At 40.4% G+C, this 22,740-nt stretch overlaps 1 protein-coding gene across 1 annotated transcript in view; it reads left to right on the top strand.

The window, feature by feature from the left end:
- flnba (filamin B a) overlaps positions 1 to 22,740 on the top strand; it is a 290,646-nt gene that overhangs the window by 103,540 nt on the left and 164,366 nt on the right. The window contains 5 exon segments of the mRNA XM_030135348.1: positions 7,509 to 7,645; positions 8,765 to 8,958; positions 9,322 to 9,435; positions 10,550 to 10,693; positions 18,771 to 18,894. Coding sequence (XP_029991208.1) covers positions 7,509 to 7,645; positions 8,765 to 8,958; positions 9,322 to 9,435; positions 10,550 to 10,693; positions 18,771 to 18,894 — 713 coding nt within the window.

Here is a 22,740-nt window from a genome sequence, read left to right as displayed (position 1 = left end):
AGCATTGCGCGTGCCAGTATCCTGGAGGTGTGGCTTCGGAGGGATGTCTGAAGAAAGGGGTTTGGACTTTTGAATTGAGTATTTTCAAAATGTTGCTTGCTTGAACCATTTTTCTAAGATCTCATACCCCACCTTTAATGTAGACTAAAAATATGAAACATTATGGTTAAAAAATTTCATGTTTTACCGTGTCTTGTAGTCCTATAACTATGCCTTAACGTTTAACATAACGTGCTATGCACTTTTAATACCCCTTGGCCAAATACAGTGCAAGATTCTGTTGAAAGTTACTGCCCTGTAATTAGGGCCCGAGCGCTGGCCATGCAATGGCATACAAAGGCCCTATTGTAATTGCTTTGTTACGGGGCTAAGCCCACAGAGCCTGGGGAACATGTATGCATGCAGACACATTTCCCAGGACCAGTGGCACTGGGAAGCCTATTGTTTTTGTTCAGATTTGTATTATTTTTATTCTTCTCAGGTAAGTGGTGCTGTATGGAGCCATTCTTGGGCCAAATGTTTTGTACATGGAAAACATAAAATTTGAAGCTGAAAATTCAAGTTTTGATCTTGAATTTTGAAAAATACAACAATGTATTCAAATTAAAAATAAATATATGAAAAGTTTTTCAGGCTAAATATAATTTTGATTCACTTCAGTGATTCTTCTGAATAAATTATTGTTTTTCATTTTTCACTTTCATATATATTTTAATACTTAATGTGTGGCTGTTTATCTGCACAATCTGGCATAATTTATCACTCTTATACAGCAAATGGTGCTCAGTACTGTCTAAAACAGCTTTTTAAATATAAGTTTGTGACTGGCATCATTTTTTTCACTGCCAGTCACGTGAATATGGTGTATATAAAGTGTTGAGTCTGAATTGTTTTAGTTCCTACGTTCCCTGAAGGCAACGTGAGTGGGGAAGGTCCCTCAACCTTTCTTTTATGCTTTCACTCATGATTCCATGCCCCTCTCAGTTGAGGCCACACCCCCATGCCACATTAAGGCCAAAAGTTTTGCAAATGAAAAAGAGATCTGAAACTGAAAAAAAGATTTGCTTGAGAAAAAAAGATCTGAATGTGAAAAATTATGATTTGAAACTGTAAATAAGATCGGAATCTGAAAAGATAAAACATGCAACTGAAAAAATATAAAACCTCAAATATTAAAGTATATGTGAAAGGGAAAAATGAAAATAATTTATTCAAAATCATTACTGAAGTGAATCAAAATTATATTTAACCTGAAAAAACTTTTCATACACTTTTTTTAAAACTTGATTGCATTATTGTATTATTTCAAAATTCAAGATCAAAACTTGAATTTTCAGTTTCAAATTGTATTTTTTCATATACAGTCTACTCTCGTTAAACCGCCCGCCGTTATACCGCCATTTTCGCTCACCGCCGACCAAAACCATTGCACAAAAATCCCCAATGCATTATTCCATTAGCTACCGCCATTTCCGCCTATCGCCATCCGCCAGCCCAGTTCCATGCACAAACAACACTTATGCCATTGATTTCCCGACCATTATACCGCCAGCGTGATCGCCATCGAGTACACATAAATTTTAACAATGCACTGAAACAAACGCGCCAGATGCTGATCGCGACAAGCTACAAGTAGGTCTACAGAACGGCCACCGTTCATTTATCACAGAACACTCAGTAGGTCAGGATGTCGGGAAGAGGACGTGGGATTAAGCCAAAGCCTCAAGATGATGGGGTGTCATTTCCCGACACGGTATAATAATGCTTAAAATGTTTCCCCACTTTAAATGATCCCTTACAACATAACAGAATCAAGATTTTGTTTAGAAACGCCATTAGAACGGGTTAACGGAGGCAGCATAGACATCATATAGTAAAGACATGCACATTATGGACGCAACCCGTTGTAACGCCATTTTCGCTATACCGCCAATTTGGCCGTGAACGGAAGTTGGCGGTATAACGAGAGTAGACTGTACAAAACTTATGGCCTCAGAATGGCTCCATGTCGGCCACTAGGGGCACTGCAAATAAGGGAAATTTATATCTATCACTGATTTCTACAAAATTTGGTGGGTATGATGAAGGGCCGGTCTTTAGACAATACTTTGAAGGTGGGTGTGGCTGGCCTATGTGGGTGTGGCTTGTTACAAGATAAACAACAAACATTTACTACAGCTGAGCTCTCATGCTGAGGGCTGTGAAATTTGTAGGGACCCTATAGAATAGGACACATATCTTCCATACCAAAAACTGCAGATATATTCCGCTAGGTATGCATACGCATCTTTGCCTCTAACTTCCACATTTTAAAAGGCACATTCATAAACTTTATATCCATGTATTCCCTGGATACAGCTGGGTTTTCTAGAACTCCAAACTGTTATGAACTGGGGCTTGCCCTGAGCCCATTGTCCTTCAGGGCCAACTTCCATGGGCTTCATGGGGTCTGGGGGCTGAGTGGCGCAGGGAGGCTTGGCCCCCGTTTATAACTGCTTGCAGTTCTAGTTAAGTTTTTTGCAATGGCTACAGCCACAGTACTGTGGCTCAAAATATCAGTTTGTCTATTGTCACAGAGCCAATCAAATGTTAGCATTTGTACTAGTACATTTGTATTAAGCCAATCATAGATACTGTTACATAAACTCATTAGTCTCTTGTTGCCACAGTACTGTGGTGATATATGGTGTATACTTCAATGCATTCTTTAGTGCATTTTGCTGCCACAGTACTATGGCAATTCATGGAAAAAATGCCAAATTAGTGATAGCATATTGTATAGAATAGGAATTATTGTTCTAAATACTCTATATGTTGTTTTATGGTGTTCTTTGCTCTTTACAGTCAGTGAAGCTAGAGAAAATGGGCTCAGCTACATGGTAGATGCAGCAGTGTGACTTCTCAGTTCTGTGTCAGTTGTGTATTAAGTGCTGTGGTCCTGTGGAATTCTACACTCTAAACGTTGTCCCAGTGGCTGATTTATATCAATGATGGATTTACCTTCTGGCACCCTTGGCCCAGTGCCAATGAAATCTACAAAAAAGTCATTGGGGCCAATGATGCCAGACCAACAGAAGTCCACCATTTTGAATACTGCTGCCATTTTTGGTGATTTCCTCAGTGTATTTTGTCAAATTCTTCAAAGGGATTTAACTCAGTGGACTTTAAACTAGGTCAGTAAGTCTTAAGAGGCTGTAGATGAAAATTTTTGGAAAGATTTGACAGGTGGCCATTGATTTGGTCAGGGAGGGGCGGTGAATTTTGATGTCTCACCATGAAAAACGAAACTGTAATAATTTAGTCATTTTTCATCCAGTTGACACCAAACTTACCATGTTTGATAATGGTCCCTCCCTGAATAAACTGACATAAGAACATTGAATCTGACACATAACTCCACCTAGTGGTAACAGGAAATGGCCTCTTTTAATATTTTGATGTACTATTCCTAACAGGTTGAACATATCCAGCTGATATTTGGTTGGACAATCCTTAACAAGTTGATGATACTATGTGTAAAACTTGGTGACCTTACGTGACATGATGTCATCATGGCGGTGCCACGATTTCTGATGATTCGCCGTAAGTAATCAAATTGTTATAACTCAGCTGTGCCTCATCCAATCTGTATCAAATTTCACATGTGAAAGAGTCCAACCCTCAGCGGAATGGGTGTGGCAAATGGACAAGTGAAATCAGTCACGCCCCCTCAAGACCGCTGCTCCCAGCTGCTTTCACAAAATTGCACCAAATTTGGTGCACGTATGTTTCTTACTGGGATCTACAAAAAAGTCCATTGGGTCCATGATGCCAGATCAACAGGAAGTCCACCATTTTGAATTTTGTGGGTGTTTTTTGGTCATTTCCTCACAGTGTATTTGATTGAAGTCCTCCTAGGGATTGAACTCAATGGACTTATAACTTGGTCAGTCAATAAAATCAATCAAATTTTATTTATATAGCGCCAAATCATAACAAAAGTTATTTCATGACACTTTACATATAGAGCTGGTCGAAACCAGACTCTCAAGCCAAATTACAGAACTAAACAGAATCCTCCAAGAGCAAACACTTGTGACTGGTGACAGTAACGAGGAAAAACTTCCTTTAAACAGGCAGAAACCTCAAGCAGACCCTGACTCCTGGAGAATGGTTGTCTGCCTTGACCAGTTGGGGTTGAAGAGAAAGGGTAAAGGAAGATAAAAAGAGAGAGAGATAGATTGGGGGAGAATGGGGGAAACAGGGGGAGACACATGGATGCTATGAATTAAGTCTTAAGAGGCTGTAGATGAAAAGTTAGATTGGGCGGGCAACCTTCGATGCTCTCGGGTCGGGCAGCGAATTTTGATGTTTGCCATGAAAAATGAAACTGTTATAACTCAGTCAATTTTTGTCCAATCAAAAACAAACTCGACAAGTTTGATAATAGTCCCGCCCTGAACAAAATGACAATATTGAGTCTGGCTCATAGTGCCACCTATTGGTGGACAATGGAAGTTGCAGTCAGTGTTAACTCTGTGTTACTACATCCTCAGTCATGTCAGACCTCCAGAATCCTGTATTCCCATAGTTGTTAAACCCCTCGACTGTGACTCACTCCGAGTTGTGTGGGTGCCCGTCATAACTGCTCGCAGTTACTAGTTTAGATTAGATTGTCTTTGTGTAAAACTTACTACATGCATATAGTATTTATATTTGAAAGTACTCAGATATTATAACTGCACAAGGCCGCTTGACCTTGACAAAGTACACTATATTGCCAAAAGTATTCGCTCACCCATCCAATTAATCAGAATCAGGTGTTCCAATCACTTCCATGGCCACAGGTGTATAAAATCAAGCACCTAGGCATGAAGACTGCTTTTACAAACATTTGTGATAAAATGGGTCGCTCTCAGGAGCTCAGTGAATTTCAGCGTAGAACTGTGATAGGATGCCACCTGTGCAACAAATCCAGTCGTGAAATTTCCTAGCTCCTAAATATTCCACAGTCAACTGTCAGCTGTATTATAAGAAAGTGGAAGTGTTTGGGAATGACAGCAACTCAGCCACGAAGTGGTAGGCCACGTAAACTGACGGAGCGGGGTCAGCGGATGCTGAGGCGCATAGTGCGAAGAGGTCGCCAACTTTCTGCGGAGTCAATCGCTACAGACCTTCAAACTTCATGTGGCCTTCAGATTAGCTCAAGAACAGTGCGCAGAGAGCTTCATGGAATGGGTTTCCATGGCCGAGCAGCTGCATCCAAGCCATACATCATCAAGTGCAATGCAAAACGCCAGATGCAGTGGTGTTAAGCATGCCGCCACTGGATTCTAGAGCAGTGGAGGCGCGTTCTCTGGAGTGATGAATCGCACTTCTCCATCTGGCAATCTGATGGACGGGTCTGGGTTTGGCGGTCGCCAAGAGAACGATACTTGACGGACCGCATTGTGCCAAGTGTAAAGTTTGGTGGAGGGGGGATTATGGTATGGGGTTGTTTTTCAGGAGCTGGGCTTGTCCCCTTAGTTCCAGTGAAAGGAACTGTGAATGCTTCAGCATACCAAGACATTTTGGACAATTCCATGCTCCCAACTTTGTGGGAACAGTTTGGAGCTGGTCCCTTCCTCTTCCAACATGACTGTGCACCAGTGCACAAAGCAAGGTCCATAAAGACATGGATGTCAGAGTTTGGTGTGGATGAACTTGACTGGCCTGCACAGAGTCCTGACCTCAACCTGATAGAACACCTTTGGGATGAATTAGAGCGGAGACTGAGAGCCAGGCCTTCTCGTCCAACATCAGTGTGTGACCTCACAAATGCGCTTCATGAAGAATGGTCAAAAATTCCCATGAACACTCCTAAACCTTGTGGACAGCCTTCCCAGAAGAGTTGAAGCTGTTATAGGTGCAAAGGGTGGACCGACGTCATATTGAACCCCATAGACTAGGAATGGGATGCCACTTAAATTCATATGTGAGTCAAGGCAGGTGAGCAAATACTTTTGGCAATATAGTGTAGGTCAAGGTCACCTATTTTCAACTGGCTTCTGTTCCATGTCAGGATGCATCGGCAGTATCAATTTGGTGCAGATATCTCGATGTATTCTTCAGATAATATGATTATGTCATTGAATGGACGGACAGACAGATGGCAAAATGATTACAGTACCCTTTCAGCCAGAAGTTGGCCGAAGGGTGAAAACCAAATCAAACTGAAGAACATAAAGCTAAACTAAACAAACAAATAAATCACTAAACTAAGTCCCCCCAGAGTGTCTCTTCTGGGCCACTTTAGCCTGTGTCCAAGCCCGGATTAAGGAGGAGGGTTGGAATTGGGACATTAACAAAAACAAGGATTGACAGAGTATAGTTCATTTCTAGTTCTAAATATATGTATATTTTATATTCACTTTTTTTCTCTTCTACAGTGTTTTTCCCCTCTCCTACATCATTCATCTCAATTACATGCACATTTACAATTATGCCAGTTAGGTAGTGATGTCACTTAGCAAGTTATAGTGACTTTTAAGACAATAGATACTTTCACTACTGAGGAATTGCCCATTGTTCTTCCTCTTTATTCTTATTTTGTTTCATATTGTATTTTCTTTTTCAACCTCTGTATATTTCTTTTTTCTTATTCTGTGTCTTTTTCTGTCTGCCTCTTAAACAGCCACATCTGTACTTAATACTAACGGAAAAACAGAAATCTTCTCCAAAATCTCTGGGGTTTTGGAGAATTTCTCCTGAACTTACCTTTTAAAAACCCCTCAGACTGAGGACTGTGCATCCCCAAAAGTGTCTGAAAATGCAAATATCCCCATGATGACGGAAATGCATGTCCTGATCCACACATACATACACTGAGGACATTATCAGAAACAACACATTCTGAAGCCCCTGACTTTAACCTAACAGTCACCTCATTCCTAAAACCAAACCCAACCCTGTAACACACATAAAAGGTGATGAGTATGGGACAAAATGTCCTCACAGAAATTATAACAAATCAACATTTGTTCACACATCTACAAAACAGACACAGACATATGCATGTAGTTACACTTTTCTTTTGTTCAGACAGGGTATAGTTTTTAGATGTTACCTGCTTGACAGTTTTGGCTGTGACTCCAGTCAGGCTCTGATTGGTCCGTCGAGCCAACCGGCTGGTAAATGACACGTCAGCAGCACGTTGGATGACGCTTCTGAGGAAGACTGGAGTCACAGTCGAAACTGTCAAGCAGGTAATGTCTAAAAACCATACTACATCATTAGGCTCATGCATGTAGTTGCTGAGTATTGGGTTACATTTTTGTTGAGGTTTTTGATTAATATATTTCTGTGTGGTGGATGAGAGCATGTCATCACCTGTAAGGATGTTAACACACACATACATTACGCAGACATAAATACACATACATAACCTCAACAGACATTAGGCAGGAGACTGATAGCCTCACATTACAACTCTTCTCTCCATCTTTCTTTGGTTTTGATTTTTCTGTGTGGGGGGGTTTGTGTGTTTTCAGTCCATTCGATGTGGTCGTGGGTCCAGTGGCAGGGCCTCAGCAGATCCGGGCGTGGGGGCCTGGCCTGGAAGGAGGCATTGTGGGTAAACCTGCGACTTTTATTGTCGAGTCCATTGGCAGCGATGTTGGAGTTCTGGGTGAGTTTCAGGTGGATGTCCTCCACATTTAAAGTGTACCTGTTTTGGTCATGTGTACGACATTAATTGTGCCTTGTGTTTTACATATAAGCAAGAGAGGCATATTTGCCATAAATGCACCACACTAGACCTTTTTATTGTGTGAATTATGCACGGGGGCAGAGCCTATGGGGAACAGCCATTGCCGGCTGGAAGTGACTTACCAGTCTTGATTTTGGGTGATTGAGTGTGAGTAAACAAGCAGCAGTCAGTGAGCAAAGTTGAGTGGAAAGCATGTGCTCGTGCATGCTGTTTGTGCATCTGTAAACTTTTCACCCCGCCATTGTCCTAGAGATGCAACCCAGCACTGGCCAATAATGTGTCATCTTGACTGCTTGTCACTGCTGGTGACTGCTGCCAAGGAGTTCCCCATTCTGGAAAATAAAGCTATTTCAGTTCTGTTCCCTTTCTCCACAACCTACTGTATCTATGTGAGGTGGGCTTTTCATGCAAGACTGATATAAAGGTGAAAAAATTAAGAGACTCAGAGCTGTTGAGGAAGATTTGTGTGTGTCTTTCTTTAATTCCTGCAAGAATATCAGCTTTGTGTCCAACTTAACTGGCCCAGGTTTCACACTGAGGAAGTAAATCGAGACTAGATTTGCATTATATTTCAATACACACACTTTTGTGACATTTTTGTTTGGTGGTGTACCTTGTGATTTTTCAAATGTAAAATATGTGCTGTGGCTCAAAAAGTTTGGGAAACACTGATATAGGCTACGATTCACATGATTGACGTGAAGAAATAAAGAAACTGAGCATTTTATCACTGATTTCTAAGTAAAATTGTGTTTTAGTTTGTTTTGCCTGTGGTTTTCTGTTCTTTTTTTAAGTTTCTTGTCAGTTTTATTTTCAAATCATTGTTTTAGATAAAGTAAACCCTTTCACAATGTAAACTGTGTTAAAAAGCCTTTCTGCCAGAAAGCTTTGCACTACAATAGTACAGTTGTGTATACAAAGCTCAAATGTAAATAGCACCACTCAAAAAAGGCTTCAGAATTTTGATGTTGGATGCAGATGCAGAATAAAACCATCTGTACCAACACATAACTAAGACCAAGTCTGCTGTGTCCACAGGTTTTGCCATTGAGGGCCCCTCCCAGGCTAAAATTGAGTGTGAGGACCGGAATGATGGGTCATGTGACGTCTGTTACTGGCCGACAGAGCCCGGCGAATATGCCATCCACGTGACCTGTGATGAGGAGGACATCGAACACAGCCCCTTCATGGCCTACATTGTCACTGACAACCACAGCAACAACCCTGAGAAGGTCGGATGGATGGATGGATAATTGTGCTCATTTTCCATAATCATGATAATCACATACATACATAGAGCCAGATGGTTGAAACTAATAGAAATAACATACTTATTATTTTTTCCATATCACTTATCAGTGACACTACGTAAATTATGTAACATAAATCTGTGCTCGGATGACTGACTTTTTTCACTATTTATGATTAATTGACTGAACAGTGAAATATTTTAAGAAAATGGGGTTGAATGAAAGTGAGGACCATTACAGCACCAAATGTTTTACTTAAACATTTAATCCATTATCACATTACTTTCACACTCTTTTTGTTTTTCAGTAAGTTGTCGCAGTTGTTGTGTTGTGTTGTGTTTGTAGGTCCAGGCGTTTGGGCTGGGGCTGGAGAAAAGTGGTTGTCTTGTCAATCAACCAGCTGAGTTCACCGTTGACGCTAAGGGTGCTGGGAAAGGACCTCTGAAGATCACGGTCCAAGTGAGATACATACATTTGCAACAGAGAGCTGGGTGACATCATCAGTTTTTATGACTAATCAACAGTTTTCAAAGGGGAATGATCCATTTTCACACCATTACTAGGGTTCTCGAGTCGACCACATTTAAAGTATAGAAAATCTAGTGGTTTTCACTACTTAAATATGATTAAATGTTGGAGTACTACAATATTTCTTTTAAATTTTTGCATGTCTACCAGAAATATTAACAAATCCTTAGTGAGTAGTGTTTTTATGTGGGTAAAATTACTTTAACAATTGGGGTAATTATCTTTTTATCTGGGGGTAATTTAGGGTAATTATCATTTTGTCTTGTGTTGATTATATTTTTTATGATTGTAGTATTATTATATTTACTTATATTTGATTACTTTTGTACCCAGAGGATTTTTTTTTCATTCAGGTTAAGTGTATAACTCAGTATACAGATCAAAGGCAAAAAAAACAAAAACAAGAAAGCAATTAATTTAACCCTCAAAGCCCCAAACAGACACTGAGAACTACAATCATCAACTGAGGGAAAATGTTTAATACCTGTTGAACTACTAATCTTATCAACACATGTAAATAATGGGTGTAAAATGCAGGTTGTCATCTTATCATCGTCATCAGATATGACCCATTTGGACATTCAGAGGCTCCGTAGTGAACATGGAAACAATGTCAACTTCTACAACATTTATTCCCCAGTTTGATAAATAATTACATTAAGTAATCTTTTCTGAAAAAGTCACATTTTGTTCAAGTTTCTCTGTTTCTGATATAACTCAACTTTCATCTGAGCTTTTATGGACACCTACATAATCAGTAAATTAATTATAGGAAAATACCTGATTTTCACAGAAAAAACCCCGCAAATACAGAGGATAATAATATAATAAATGGTGATAAATCACTTAAGGTGAAATGGAGAGGGAAAAACTTATTTATGAACTACACCAAAGTAACACTGGGTTTTTATGGGTTAAAAACACTGTTTTAGTCCAAACTCCTGTGATATTCTTCTTTGTCCTGAGGATAAGCAAAAAGAAAGGAGAATTAATATAATATAGGGAATAATATTTGCAGCCTTAACTGTTTTCCCATGTGTGTCAGGATGCAGAGGGTCTTCCCGTGGATGTGAAGGTGAACAGTAGAGGTGATGGACTGTACGCCGCCTCCTACAACCCCTCGTCCTCCATCAAACACACTGTGGCCATTGCCTGGGGAGGAGTCAACATCCCCAACAGCCCCTTCAGGGTAAGCAGCCAATCACAGCTCCCTGCTGAGGCAGGAAGTGACATCATGGCCAAATCAAAGGATCTAAATAAAGTAAGAAACATAAAGGTCATCCAGTCAGAACCTTTAGTTGAGATGCAAAGCACAAATGTCAAATCAAAACCGCTTGTTGCTGAGGAACGTTGTGTTCCTCCAATGCAAAAACATTTGAATATGAACAGTATAATTAAAAGACCATTAATTATCATCATCACGTCTGTGGAGGAGCGATTCAGCTTTTAGTTTAGCTTCGAAGATAAATTGTCAATCAATTCAAGATTTTTTTCTGAAGAAGCACCTAACATTAAATCTAGTAACTTTTTGTGACCTGGTAGATCTGGTGCTTAGTAAACGTGCACTAACAGAAATAATAAGTACATTCGTCAATTATGTTGCTTACAGTTGCTGCCACTATGAATGTTTCCTCTGGCATGTAGCCAAATTTTACAACTTAAATTATTGGCAGTTCTGAACAGCTTAAAGGAGCTGTATGTAAGAATTATATTCCAAGTAATCATAAAATGGCCCTGAATGTCAGCAGACATTAAGGAATCATGTTCATTTCAAATACTGATATCACTGACAGTAGTAGTCTAGCCTGAATATTCCCATTTGAAAAGCTAAGTGGCAGCCTACAAGTAATGTTTATGTTGTCATCTTGTGTTTTGGTCTGATGCTCCACCCATCACCTATCTGCCAATCACCAAGTCAGTAGTGTTTATGCATCCAGGTTGTCAATTTTCACTGAGCTGCATCTTGGAATATTTCTGATTACAAATGTCTGATGTTACTAAACCTAAAAGGCCTCTTACTCCCAAATGCGTCATGACAAAGTGAGAAACAAAACAAGGATATGTATTGGAGATACTTTTGAAAGATGGAGACAGCTGAAAGTGGGGAGGAATTTGAAGACTGACGGCGGCTCTTCCATGGTCTCCCACAACCTTGGCCCACGGTCTTATCACTCGGTAAGAGCCACAGTGTGCCAGGCCAGGGCCTGCAGTCTCACCCTGCCTGGCCGGCAGTCTCACCCCGCCCGGGCTGCAGTCTCTCCCCACCCAGGCTGCGGTCTCACTCTGCCCAGACCACGGTCTTACCCAGTCCGCGCTCTCACCCTACCCGGGCTGCGGTCTCACCGCCTTATGAGAGCCACCAGGGGAAGAGACCGTGGCCCAGGCCCAGGTGAAGAGACCGGGCCGGTATTTATACTGATGTAGGACTCATCACTTGCCATGGTAGCTCCTTGTAGTAGACGCTCATGCTGGATCTGGCAACTTGTCGGTTTTTTTTGTTTTGTTTTGTTTTGGTTTTTTTTGGGGGGGTACATTATTTCAAATGTGATTGCAGTACCAGTTTTGGCCACAATCCTACATATGACTCATGTAATATTGCTTAGACTTATAGACTTATTTCTGTTTTCTGATATTAATCAAGCATTAATCATTGTTGTTTTAAAAAAGTGACGTAACCTATTACTAATATGTTCTGTGTGATGAAACATGCAACTGCAGCTAATATGTTTAACCCATCCCACTGTATTGTCAGCTTTTTTGCACTTCTACTCTTTACACCCACTGTTTCTGTGCGCTAACTATGGGTTTGCTTGGTGTAACTGCTCGAGAACCTTAATAACACTTTTGTATTTGATCGTTAAAAGTTTTGTATTGATTATATTGAAACTAACCAACTTTTGCACTAACTTTACTTATTTTCTGCAGTTATAACAGGCTGTAGCTAACCTTAATTTTTGTAATTTTAACACCTGATTTTTACTTGTTCGTACAATTTTTCATGAGCTACACACATGGTAGCAGAATATTGATTTTTCCAGCTATTTTACCATTAACCAAGGTCAAGAACATATTACCTCATTGAGATTCTGTTAATTTAACTAGCTGGTGGTTCAGATAAGTGAAATTTTACTGTCATCTTAGATTGTTTTTCCCTGTCAGATGAAAATGTTTCACTCCTCATGCAATTTCATTAAAAAAAAAAAATCTTTAAAAAACATTTCAGACTAAAATTAAAGTATCCAAATCAAGCAATACATATTTTTTTTTACACAAATTACTTGAAACAAACTGTAAAATGGCTGAGTGAAGTTTTCATTAAGCAGCAGTTGAACAGTACCTTTAATGTTGTGTCTGAGGGATTTGTTTGCCCTCTTATTTGTCTGACTTTGTTTCCCAGCTGCTTTCCTGTCTCACTGTTGACATACAACAGTTCACCTCATGAGAAACTGCCCAGGGGCCTATGATATGTTTGGATAGGTATCTGCACTGCAAAACTCAAAATCTTACCAAGTGTATTTTTCTCATTTCTAGTCAAAATATCTCATCACACTTAAAATAAGACATAATCACCTAAAGAGTAACTTTTCAGTGAGATATAAAGAACTTATTTTATACAATAGATCTTGAAAATCTTATTTCAAGAAATCTTACCAAGATAATTTTCACTTGCTCTATTGGCAGATTTTTTTTTGCTTAATTCAAGATTTTTTTTGCTTAATTCAAGCAAAGAAGAAGAAAACCCTGGACATAACCTCATACACATGCTCACTGCAATCTTCTGTGAGTTTAGTGTATCATGCGGCTCTATCTGTGTTTTTATACAGAGCCACATATAGGTATGGCATACGTATTACACTATTTTAACCCAGTTTTCCCGTTTGCACCTGGACGAAGATATTTCTTGAAACGATATGTGTATGGATGCGAATCCTTTAGAATCTGCAAAAGAAAAATACCACAAGCGTTGTTGCCGGGACGTAGCCTTAGACAAAAGGACAAAGTCATAACAAAGAAGAATCTGCTTTGAGTTGCTGAAGTTTGTGTGGATTTGCACATTCAAGACTTGGATCATGCAAATGTTTGGCTCTAGTCACAGCTTGTTGTATTGTTACAGTCTATGCATCCATTAAAAAGAAATGCACTACATGACCAAAGGTATGAGGAAAGCTGTTTTTCCAAATCACAGGAATTAATGAACTAATAAAAGCTGGGACAGGCTTCAATATCTCACCAACCCTCTCCAGGAATAAACAGTTCAGAAAATGAATGAATGAATGAATGAATGAACGAATGAATGAATGAATGAAAAAAGTCTTGGAAACATGAAAAAAAGAGATGAAAATGGTGTTCATTTGGCAGATTTCAAATGAATTGTAATTATCGGACTTGAAGTTGATCCTCTTAATAAACAGAATTGAAAATACACTGGTGCTGGACACCTGTCTGCACGCTGATGATTGAATGTTGGTTTGGACTTTCAGGTGTGAAAGGGCTGCATGGATAGGTGTTTTTGGCTATTGTGGATTTCTCATCAGATTAGATTGGACTAGTGCTGTTAAACATTTAAATTTTTTTAATCAGATTAATCACAGGGTTGCTGTGGATTAATTTCAATTAATCATGATTGAATATCATTCATTTTTAATCTATATTATTCACGTTTCATTTTGCGTGAGTAGACATAAGAAAGAAGGGAATATATATGCACGTAACGTGCTTGTTGCAGGTTGGACGACATGTTAGCCAAAGTGCTATCAGAATCCCTGGCTAATGTTTGCTTCGCGTTAATGTGGTGTTTTAAGATGGAAGTGCTTCAGTGAAAAGAAAACTCCTTCCTGCAGAGTGTGCATAATACTTTATGTTGGTTGACTGTTCCGTCTCAGTTTTTTGTACTCAAATTTTCATCCAGAGGGCCAACGTGCTGTTTAGTGTTTTCCATCTTTATCAGCTGGTTCTGCTGTCTGTCACTACTGGATCAACTGCCCATTTGCGCTTGTGCGATGGTAACTCTACTTGGACAAACTGCCTGAAATGCATTGGCAGAGTCATTCTGCACTGCAGATGGGTTAATTGCATTACATTTTTTTTTATCAGATTAATCATGATAATGGATTAATCCACATTAATGCATTAATTTTGACTCCCCTAGATTAGACTAAACTTTTTTGATCCAACAACAGGGAAATTCACTAGTCAAGGCAGCAACAGGATAAAGTGCAAGAAAATGTGCAGCATAAAGATAGACAACAACAAATGATCCAAAAAATAAATAAAAATGACAGTAGTAAGTAGAGCTCCGACTGATTAATCAATTTGGTGCTTGAAGCCAATGCAAAAATTCCCGATTCGATTAATCGACTCGAATTGATTGAAGGGAGATATTCTATTGCAGTTTTCTTGAATTGAAACCTCTTTGTGCACCACAATAAGCGTCCGTGTGAAACACAACAGTGGAACTGATTTTTAACACCAGAGAAATGAAGGAAACAAAGCTTTGATTCAGGAGAATTGTGGTTGAATGATTTTTTTGGATCACTTTGAGTCAATTAATCGGTTGCAGCTCTAGTAGTAAGTAATAAAATTCTGTAAGCTATGTACATATTTACAAAGAAGTAGAATGTCAATTTGTCAGACAGTACACATAGGTCCTTATGAACCTGGATTTGCTGCCATCAGGCCACAAATGTTGGTGATAAGGCATGACTTCTAGTCAGCATTCCAGTTTTTTCACATCAAATTGTTTTGGAAATCCATTTCCTTATGTACAGTATGTGTCTTGGTGTGCAGAGACATAGTCATGTTGACACTGGACAGTATTTTTTTTTTTTTTTTCATTGTTTTTATTGCAGTTTTTTTTTTTTTTTTGTTGTCCATTCAACAAAACAGTGTCTTCCAAATACTAGACACAAAACAAAACATAACATACACTACAGCTCTTGCATTAAAAAAAACAAAAAACAAAAAAAAAAAACAGTATTTTTTTTTTTTTTTTTAGCAAATTGTTGACTTAAACTGGACAAAACTTTGTCAGTACATTAAACTTTGGTAAGCAGCTGTTTTTAGTAGACTAGTTTGGTTCTAAAGATACAAACTGGGAATGAACACAGCCCACATACCTATACTGGTGGACGTGTTATATTTGTACATAGTCCAGTGGTGTACGTGTCTGCCAGCACTTATTGTTGGTCTGTAGGAGATGTAACTGTGTTGACTTGACAGGCTTGTTGTGAGCTGCAGCAGTGCACAGTTTACCTGGCACTGACGACATGTATCTGCTGCTTCTAAGTTGAGTAAGAGTAATGTGAGAAAGTAAACAGTTGCACCCAAGACTCTGCACTGCAGGGAACATACACCACTAACACCTTTTCATCAAATACTGGGAGGGGGAAAGCAGTGTTGGAGACATGAGCAGGCCTGTTGAATGGTTGAGGGTTATTTTTCCCCAGTGAGAAGCAGATCGTACTGTCACGCCCCATAATGACGTACTAAAACACTCTCAAATCAGTCAGTGCCCCAAATCCCAATAATTTTAATTTCTTGCCATGCATATGAGCCTAAATAAGTTCTTTTCATTTTCAAGTGAACTGTGTTATTAGGGATGGAGCCAAAAAGGTGAGGCCCTCTCACTCAGAGTGAGGGGCCTCACCTTGAAAGGCAAGGCTCTATTGTATTTTGTTCGTTTTTTATTTTCCTGACATCATTTTCAACTGCAATTTGACTCCCTAAACATGCTCAAAAACTCACCAAATTTGGCACACGTCACATCTAGCAAAAAACTTGAATATAACTTTGTCATAACTATCTGTTGTTTTTTTTTATAAGCCCAAAGCCTGAAACTGATTTTTCACTTTGGACTCTTCACCCACAAGTTATGTATCCGTAAATTCACAAGACTTTCCACAACTGTTGCGTGCAAGAATTTTTGAGATTGGATGTACAGTTATGGATTTATTGCAATTGATTTATTTTTATACTTTTCCCTGTTTAAACTTCAATTTGACCCGCTCAACAAGCTCTAAAACTCACCAAATTTGGCTTACGTGTCATAGCTGGCAAACATTTTCATACAATATCAAAATTAACGCCTTACATACTAAAATGGGCTCTGTAACGCAACCTACATACACAAAAACACACAAACGGCCCGAGCGGCAAGTAGGAATGTCATAGAGACGTGAAAAAAATGCCAAAATGTTGGTCTCATTGACCCCAACAAATCATACCCTGACACCCATGAGCTAACTACAAGAGGAAGTTGGCAATTTGCGTTTCAAAGTGACTCCACGTTCCCACGATTACTGCTTATTCAGTTCAGACTTTTTCACACAAATTATACATCACTATGTTCACAAGAGTCTACACAATCCATAGGTGAAAGAATTTTTGAGATTGAAAATTGCTGTTTGACAGTAAGTTTCACTTTTGAATTAACTTAAAAAAATCCACGTCTATGTTGAAAGATGTTCTGATTAGCCAGTGGCGGTCTGACTGCATAGTGTAATAGTTAGTGAATGGTAGTGCTACACAGAGGACTGGGATACAATTCCCAGGTGGAGTCCTCTTTTTTTTTTCCCTTTACATTTTTAAACAGAGGTTTGCTGCATTGCATTGTGAGTATGTGACATTTTGCACACAGAGAAAAGAATGCACACTGTAGGTTTTTTCAAAATAAACACTTTATTAAAAATACTAAATAATGAGTATTAATAACTTCTTTTCTTTTCAAACTTTCAACTGTTTGTACAATTGTAGTTCATTAGTATTCTTTCTTGCACACACACACACACACACACACACACACACACACACACACACACACACTAGGGTTTTTTCAAAAATAAAAGCCTTAAATGTGGTAAATCATGTATTTTATGCTCAACTGTTCGTACAATTTCAATTAATTCAAACTAATTCTGTCTGATACACACAGTAAGATTTTTCAAAATAAAAGCCTCATTAAAAGGTGATGGTTTCAGCAGAGGGGCGCTGGTGTTCTGTAGGGAAGAAAGGGGGACGGACATGAAAGGGTGGGGGCTGGTGCCAGGACAGAGAGGTGTGAGTGGAGCTGAGGTGTCGACAGTAACAGGAGGCGAAACGCGTGGTGCGAGGTCCCACGCAATGCTGCCTGAAGGTTTAATTGGGTTTATTTCCTTTAGAATTTACACACATCCAGCAATTAAAGCTACAGCTGTTAAAATCAGGAGATTAAGTGTTATAATTTGAACATGCCTCCTCTCATTTCACACCAAAACATTAATCAGAGATCTAGACAACCTGATGCCATTTCATGCCACTGAGGAAAAGTGAAGCCAACTTTTATGATTGGATTCTGACTGAATTTGACCATTGATCGATAATTCCTATTAATCAATCATGTAATAAACCCTTAACCCACACAGCAACAGAACTAATTGAAATGTTGTTTCCTCTCAGACAAAGGTTTAGAAGAAATGTAGTTCACAGTTAAACACTGTATTGTACATGTCACATATTAGACATTCATCTATGTAATATAGACGTGTGTTAAGTGGTTATCGTGTTTTACCATAATACAACAAATGGGAGGAGCTGTTAGCACTAAATTCTATAAATGAGAAAGAAAAGAAATACAAACAAGAAAATCTCAGAAAGATACTGAAGTGAACTTTGTCGAATTGAGCAGCATTTTCATCTTATTTGCTTTTTATCTTAATTATGACCAACAAGAGAAACCTCCCAGGATTGTAGATCTACATCCACATTTTTGCACATCTTGTTTTAATTTTTACAGACTGATTTATGCAAAATACTTTGGCAATATATTTAAATAATCCTGCAATAACCAACCATTTTCACGGATTCTGTGGCTCTGAAATTGTTGGGACTTATTTTGGGAACTAATGAAGAATCTGAATTGGAAGCTATAATGGGATGTCTGATCCCCAGCTCTTTAACATAACACCTGGTTAGGATGCTTTAGCTGTTAAAAATTCCACACTTTTCATCTGAACTACACAGATGGGAAAGCCCTGTTGATGAAATTGGAATATTTATGGAATTTTGAACATTTTAACATTTTTTTTTTTTATCATTGCATCACAAAATATTCAAACTCAGCAGTTGATCTTGGATAGAGCTTTGATGCACTTCAAATATAATGATATTGTTTATGATGATTATCTGTGCAAAACTGCCGTCAAGTTGGAACACTGTAGAATATTAGAGGGGAAATGCTCTTAAATAACCTTTTGATGTAAGTGATGTGTTTTTCCTGTTGGCACTTGCAGGTAAACGTGGGTAAAGGCAGTCACCCCAACATGGTCAAAGTGTTTGGTCCTGGAGTGGAGACAACTGGACTGAAGGCCAATGAGCCCACGCACTTCACTGTGGACTGTTCAGGAGCTGGAGATGGTAACACACACACACACCCTCACACACATACACACACACACACACACACACACACACACCTTGTAGTTGTATGTACAAACCCATTTATTCACAAAAATACCTGAAATGGAATTGAAAATTTCTATTCAGGTCACTTTTACTTAATTGTTATATCAGTTTGATTGGAGTTGAATAAGTCACAAACAGCCAAGATAAATTAGTGATGTCTCTTTGTACATGCCATTACACACAGACTAGGAAATGGCTGGAAAAAACAGGCATATTTTGTCAGTTCGAGGTTTGTTCTTAAGAGATTATATATAATATTTATCCATGGTAGTAAGCACCCCCGAGGTCTCCTCCTGGACAGACATGCCCAAAACACCTCCCCAGGGAGGCATCCTCACTAGATGCTTGAACCACCTCAACTCGCTCCTCTTGACGTGGAGGAGCAGTGGCTCTGCTCTGAGTTCCTCCCTGATTTCCAAGCTCCTCACCCTATCTTCAAGGCTGAACCCGTCAACCCTGCGAAGGAAACTCATTTTGGCTGCTTGTACTCACAACCTAATTCTTGTGGCCATTACCCAGAGCTCATGACCATAGGTGAGGGTCGGAACGTAGATCGACCAGTAAATCGAGAGCTTCACCTTTCAACTTTGCTCCCTCTTCACTAGACTTACACCGATTACAATTTTTTGGGCCGATTCTGATTTGCAGGGTGCTTAGACGGCCGATACCAATTATGGCCGATTCCAATCTCATTTTCTCCAAACACAACATACAAAACATTGCAATATAACTTTCCCATTAGAACATTTATTTTAAAAATAGAAGAACTGTGTGCAAAAAGATGACAGGTTTTCTGTGCGAAAACACGTGTATTGATTGAAACTCCTGGTTTTTAGTGAGTCCTGTACCAGCAGCTGAAAATTATAATATTGGAAGGAAAATTATCATGCACACCCAATTTTTATTCTGACATGGCTCAGACCATCTGCTTTAGTAATACATTATCATAGACCATACATATTACACACTGCATCCCAATTTTTCTTTTAATTATTCTTACAGAACCTTGGAAAAAAAGTGCCTCTACATATGTGGAGCACAGGATGAACCCCTGCACTGAAAGGATAGGAACACCATTTATACATTTACAACTTCTACCTGCTTTGTAGTCATGTGCAGATCAGTGGGTTGAGATGGGGTAGGTCTAATGGATGCCACTGTATTTGCGGGGGTGGGTCAAATAATTCCACATAAGCGGCACACATGGGTTGAAAAAACACTTGACCCACGCATCATGATTGCGCGGATCAGCAGGTTACCCACGGGTCCCATGGGGGCGAGAGTGGGCAATGCCCCCTTAAACAAACGTCCTGCCCCCTCAAATGAAAGTTTCTGAAGGTAGGGAAAAGGAAAATGATGTGCACAACAGCGGGGGACTTGGAGGATTACCAAAGTGTCTTAAGTTTCACTTTCTACAGTCATATGGTGGTGTCCGTGTACTCAGTGTGAGGTACGTACAGCACAGAACACAACCCCCTTGTGTAAACCCCCCTCTCGTCGCCACCTCAGTCAGCAATCTGTGCCCCCTTCACATTCCTGATTGTCACCTCATATATGACTGACTATCTAGAAACAACCCCAGGTCTGGCTATGCGGTGCAGCAGAAATTTGGCCTGCACTCAAAATCAGTCAATTTCAGACTAACAGGCCAGTCATGGCTGAGCACGTGGAAATCCACCAATTTCTGAGCATGGCTGATTAATTGGTGCAAGTCTATTCTTCACCACAACAGAGTGGTTTAGCATCCACTTAACTGCAGCTGCCACCCTGATCTGCTTGTCGATCTCCCGTTCCATCCTACTGTCACTCATGAACAAGATCCTGAGATACTTAAACTCCTCCACCTGAGGTAGGACTTCCTCCCCGACACGGAGTGGGAATTCTACTCTCTTCTTGCTGAGGACCATGGCCTCAGACTTGGAGGTGTTGATCTTCATCCTAGCTGCTTCACACTCAGCTGAGAACTGCCCCAGCAAGAGCTGGAGGTTGCTGCTTGATGCAGCTAAGAGGACCACATCATCTGCAAAAAACAGAGACAAGATCCTCCCACCACTGAACTCGAACCCCTCCACCACCCGGCTGCACCAAAAAATTTTGTCCATAAAAGTTATGAACAGAACCTGTGACAAAGGACAACTCTGGTGGAGTCTAACCCTCACCTCAGGTCCGACTATGGCTATGCGGCGCAGGCTCGCGCTCCTTCGGTACAGGGACTGAATGGCCGCTAGCAAGGGGCCATCCAACCTGTACTCCTGGAGCACCCCCCACAGGAAGCCCCTGGAGACACGGTCATAAGCCTTCCCTAAATCCACAAAACACATGTGGACTGGATGAGCAAACTCCCATGCCCTCTCCAGCACCCTAGCAAGGGTATAGAGCTGGTCCACGGTTCCACGTCTGGGACGAAAACCGCATTGCTCCTCCTCTGTCTAAGGTTCAACTACTGACCGTACCCTCTTCTCCAGTACCCCAGCATAGACCTTACCAGGGAGGCTGAGGAGTGTGATCCCCCCATAGTTGGAACACACCCTCTAGTCACCTTTCTTAAAGATGGGGACCACCACCCCAGTTTGACACTCCAAAGGCACCGCCCCTGATGTCCATGCAGTGTTGCAAAGGTGTGTCAGCCAAGACAACCCATCCCTACAACATTCAGAGCCTTGAGATACCTGGGGCAGATCTCATCAACCCCCGGGGCTCTGCTGTCATGGAGAACTTTCATTGTCTCGACAACTTCTGCCCCAGAGATTGGTCCATCTGTCTCCTGGTCTCTCGGCTCTGTTTCCTCCATGGAATGTATGTTGGTGGATTGAGGAGCTCTTCAAAGTATTCATTACACTGCCCGACTATGTCCTCAGTTGACATCAGCAGCTCCCCATCCCAACTGTACACAGTGTGGGCGATTTACACCTTCCACCCCTGAAGTTTGCCAGAACTTCTTTGGAGCCAATCGGTAGTCTTCCTCCATGTCCTCACCAAACTCCTCCCATGCCCGAGTTTTTGCTTTAGTGACCGCGAAAGCTGTGCACTACTTGGCCCGCTGGTACCAGTCGGCTGCTTCCAGAGACCCACAAGACAGCCACGCCCTGTAGGCCTCCTCCTTCTGTTTAACTGCTCCCCTCACCTTTGGTGTCCACCAGTGGGTTTGGGGATTACCTCCTTGACTGGCCCCAGCTAGCTTACAGCCACAGCTTGCCACAGCCTTTGTCTGCTGCCACACTGTATAATAAAACCACAATCCCCTCTATTTTAGAGAGAGAGAGAGAGAGAGAGAGACTTAAAAAAGTCTTTAAAAAGTATTACATTTGATATGGTAGGTCTTATTTTCATAAACAATGGGACGCAGACCTATGTTTCACAAATCTGAAAGACAAGTGTGTGTGGGTGTCTGATCTGTGGCAAGAGCCTGGCAATCGGTCAAATATGCAATGTGAAGCAGCATTTCACTGAAGTTCACAGCAACTTTTCACAAGATTTTCCAATGGGAAGCAGCTTCCATGAAAAGAAGGTAATAGAGCTGAAAACTATGCTCCAAAAACAACAATGCATGTTCACTAAATCCACCAAGAAGCCAGGGCTTCAACTGAGGCATCATTAAAGTGGCACACATCCTAGCCAAGCACACAAAACCCTTCACTGATGGCAGTATAATTAGAGGCTATATACTGTGGTAGTGGGATCCTTATTCCAACTGGGACCATAGAAATAAGATGGAGATTGTGTCCAGTTTTGCTGATGTCCAGCTTGGTGCAAACACTGTGGCAAGGAGGGTGTGTGCTATCTGTGGATGCAGTCAGA

This window comes from Sphaeramia orbicularis, chromosome 5, assembly GCF_902148855.1.
Source record: "Sphaeramia orbicularis chromosome 5, fSphaOr1.1, whole genome shotgun sequence".
Lineage (NCBI taxonomy): Eukaryota > Metazoa > Chordata > Actinopteri > Kurtiformes > Apogonidae > Sphaeramia > Sphaeramia orbicularis.
The sequence above is the reverse complement of the archived record's forward strand: the minus strand, read 5'-3'. Positions and strand labels throughout refer to the sequence as shown.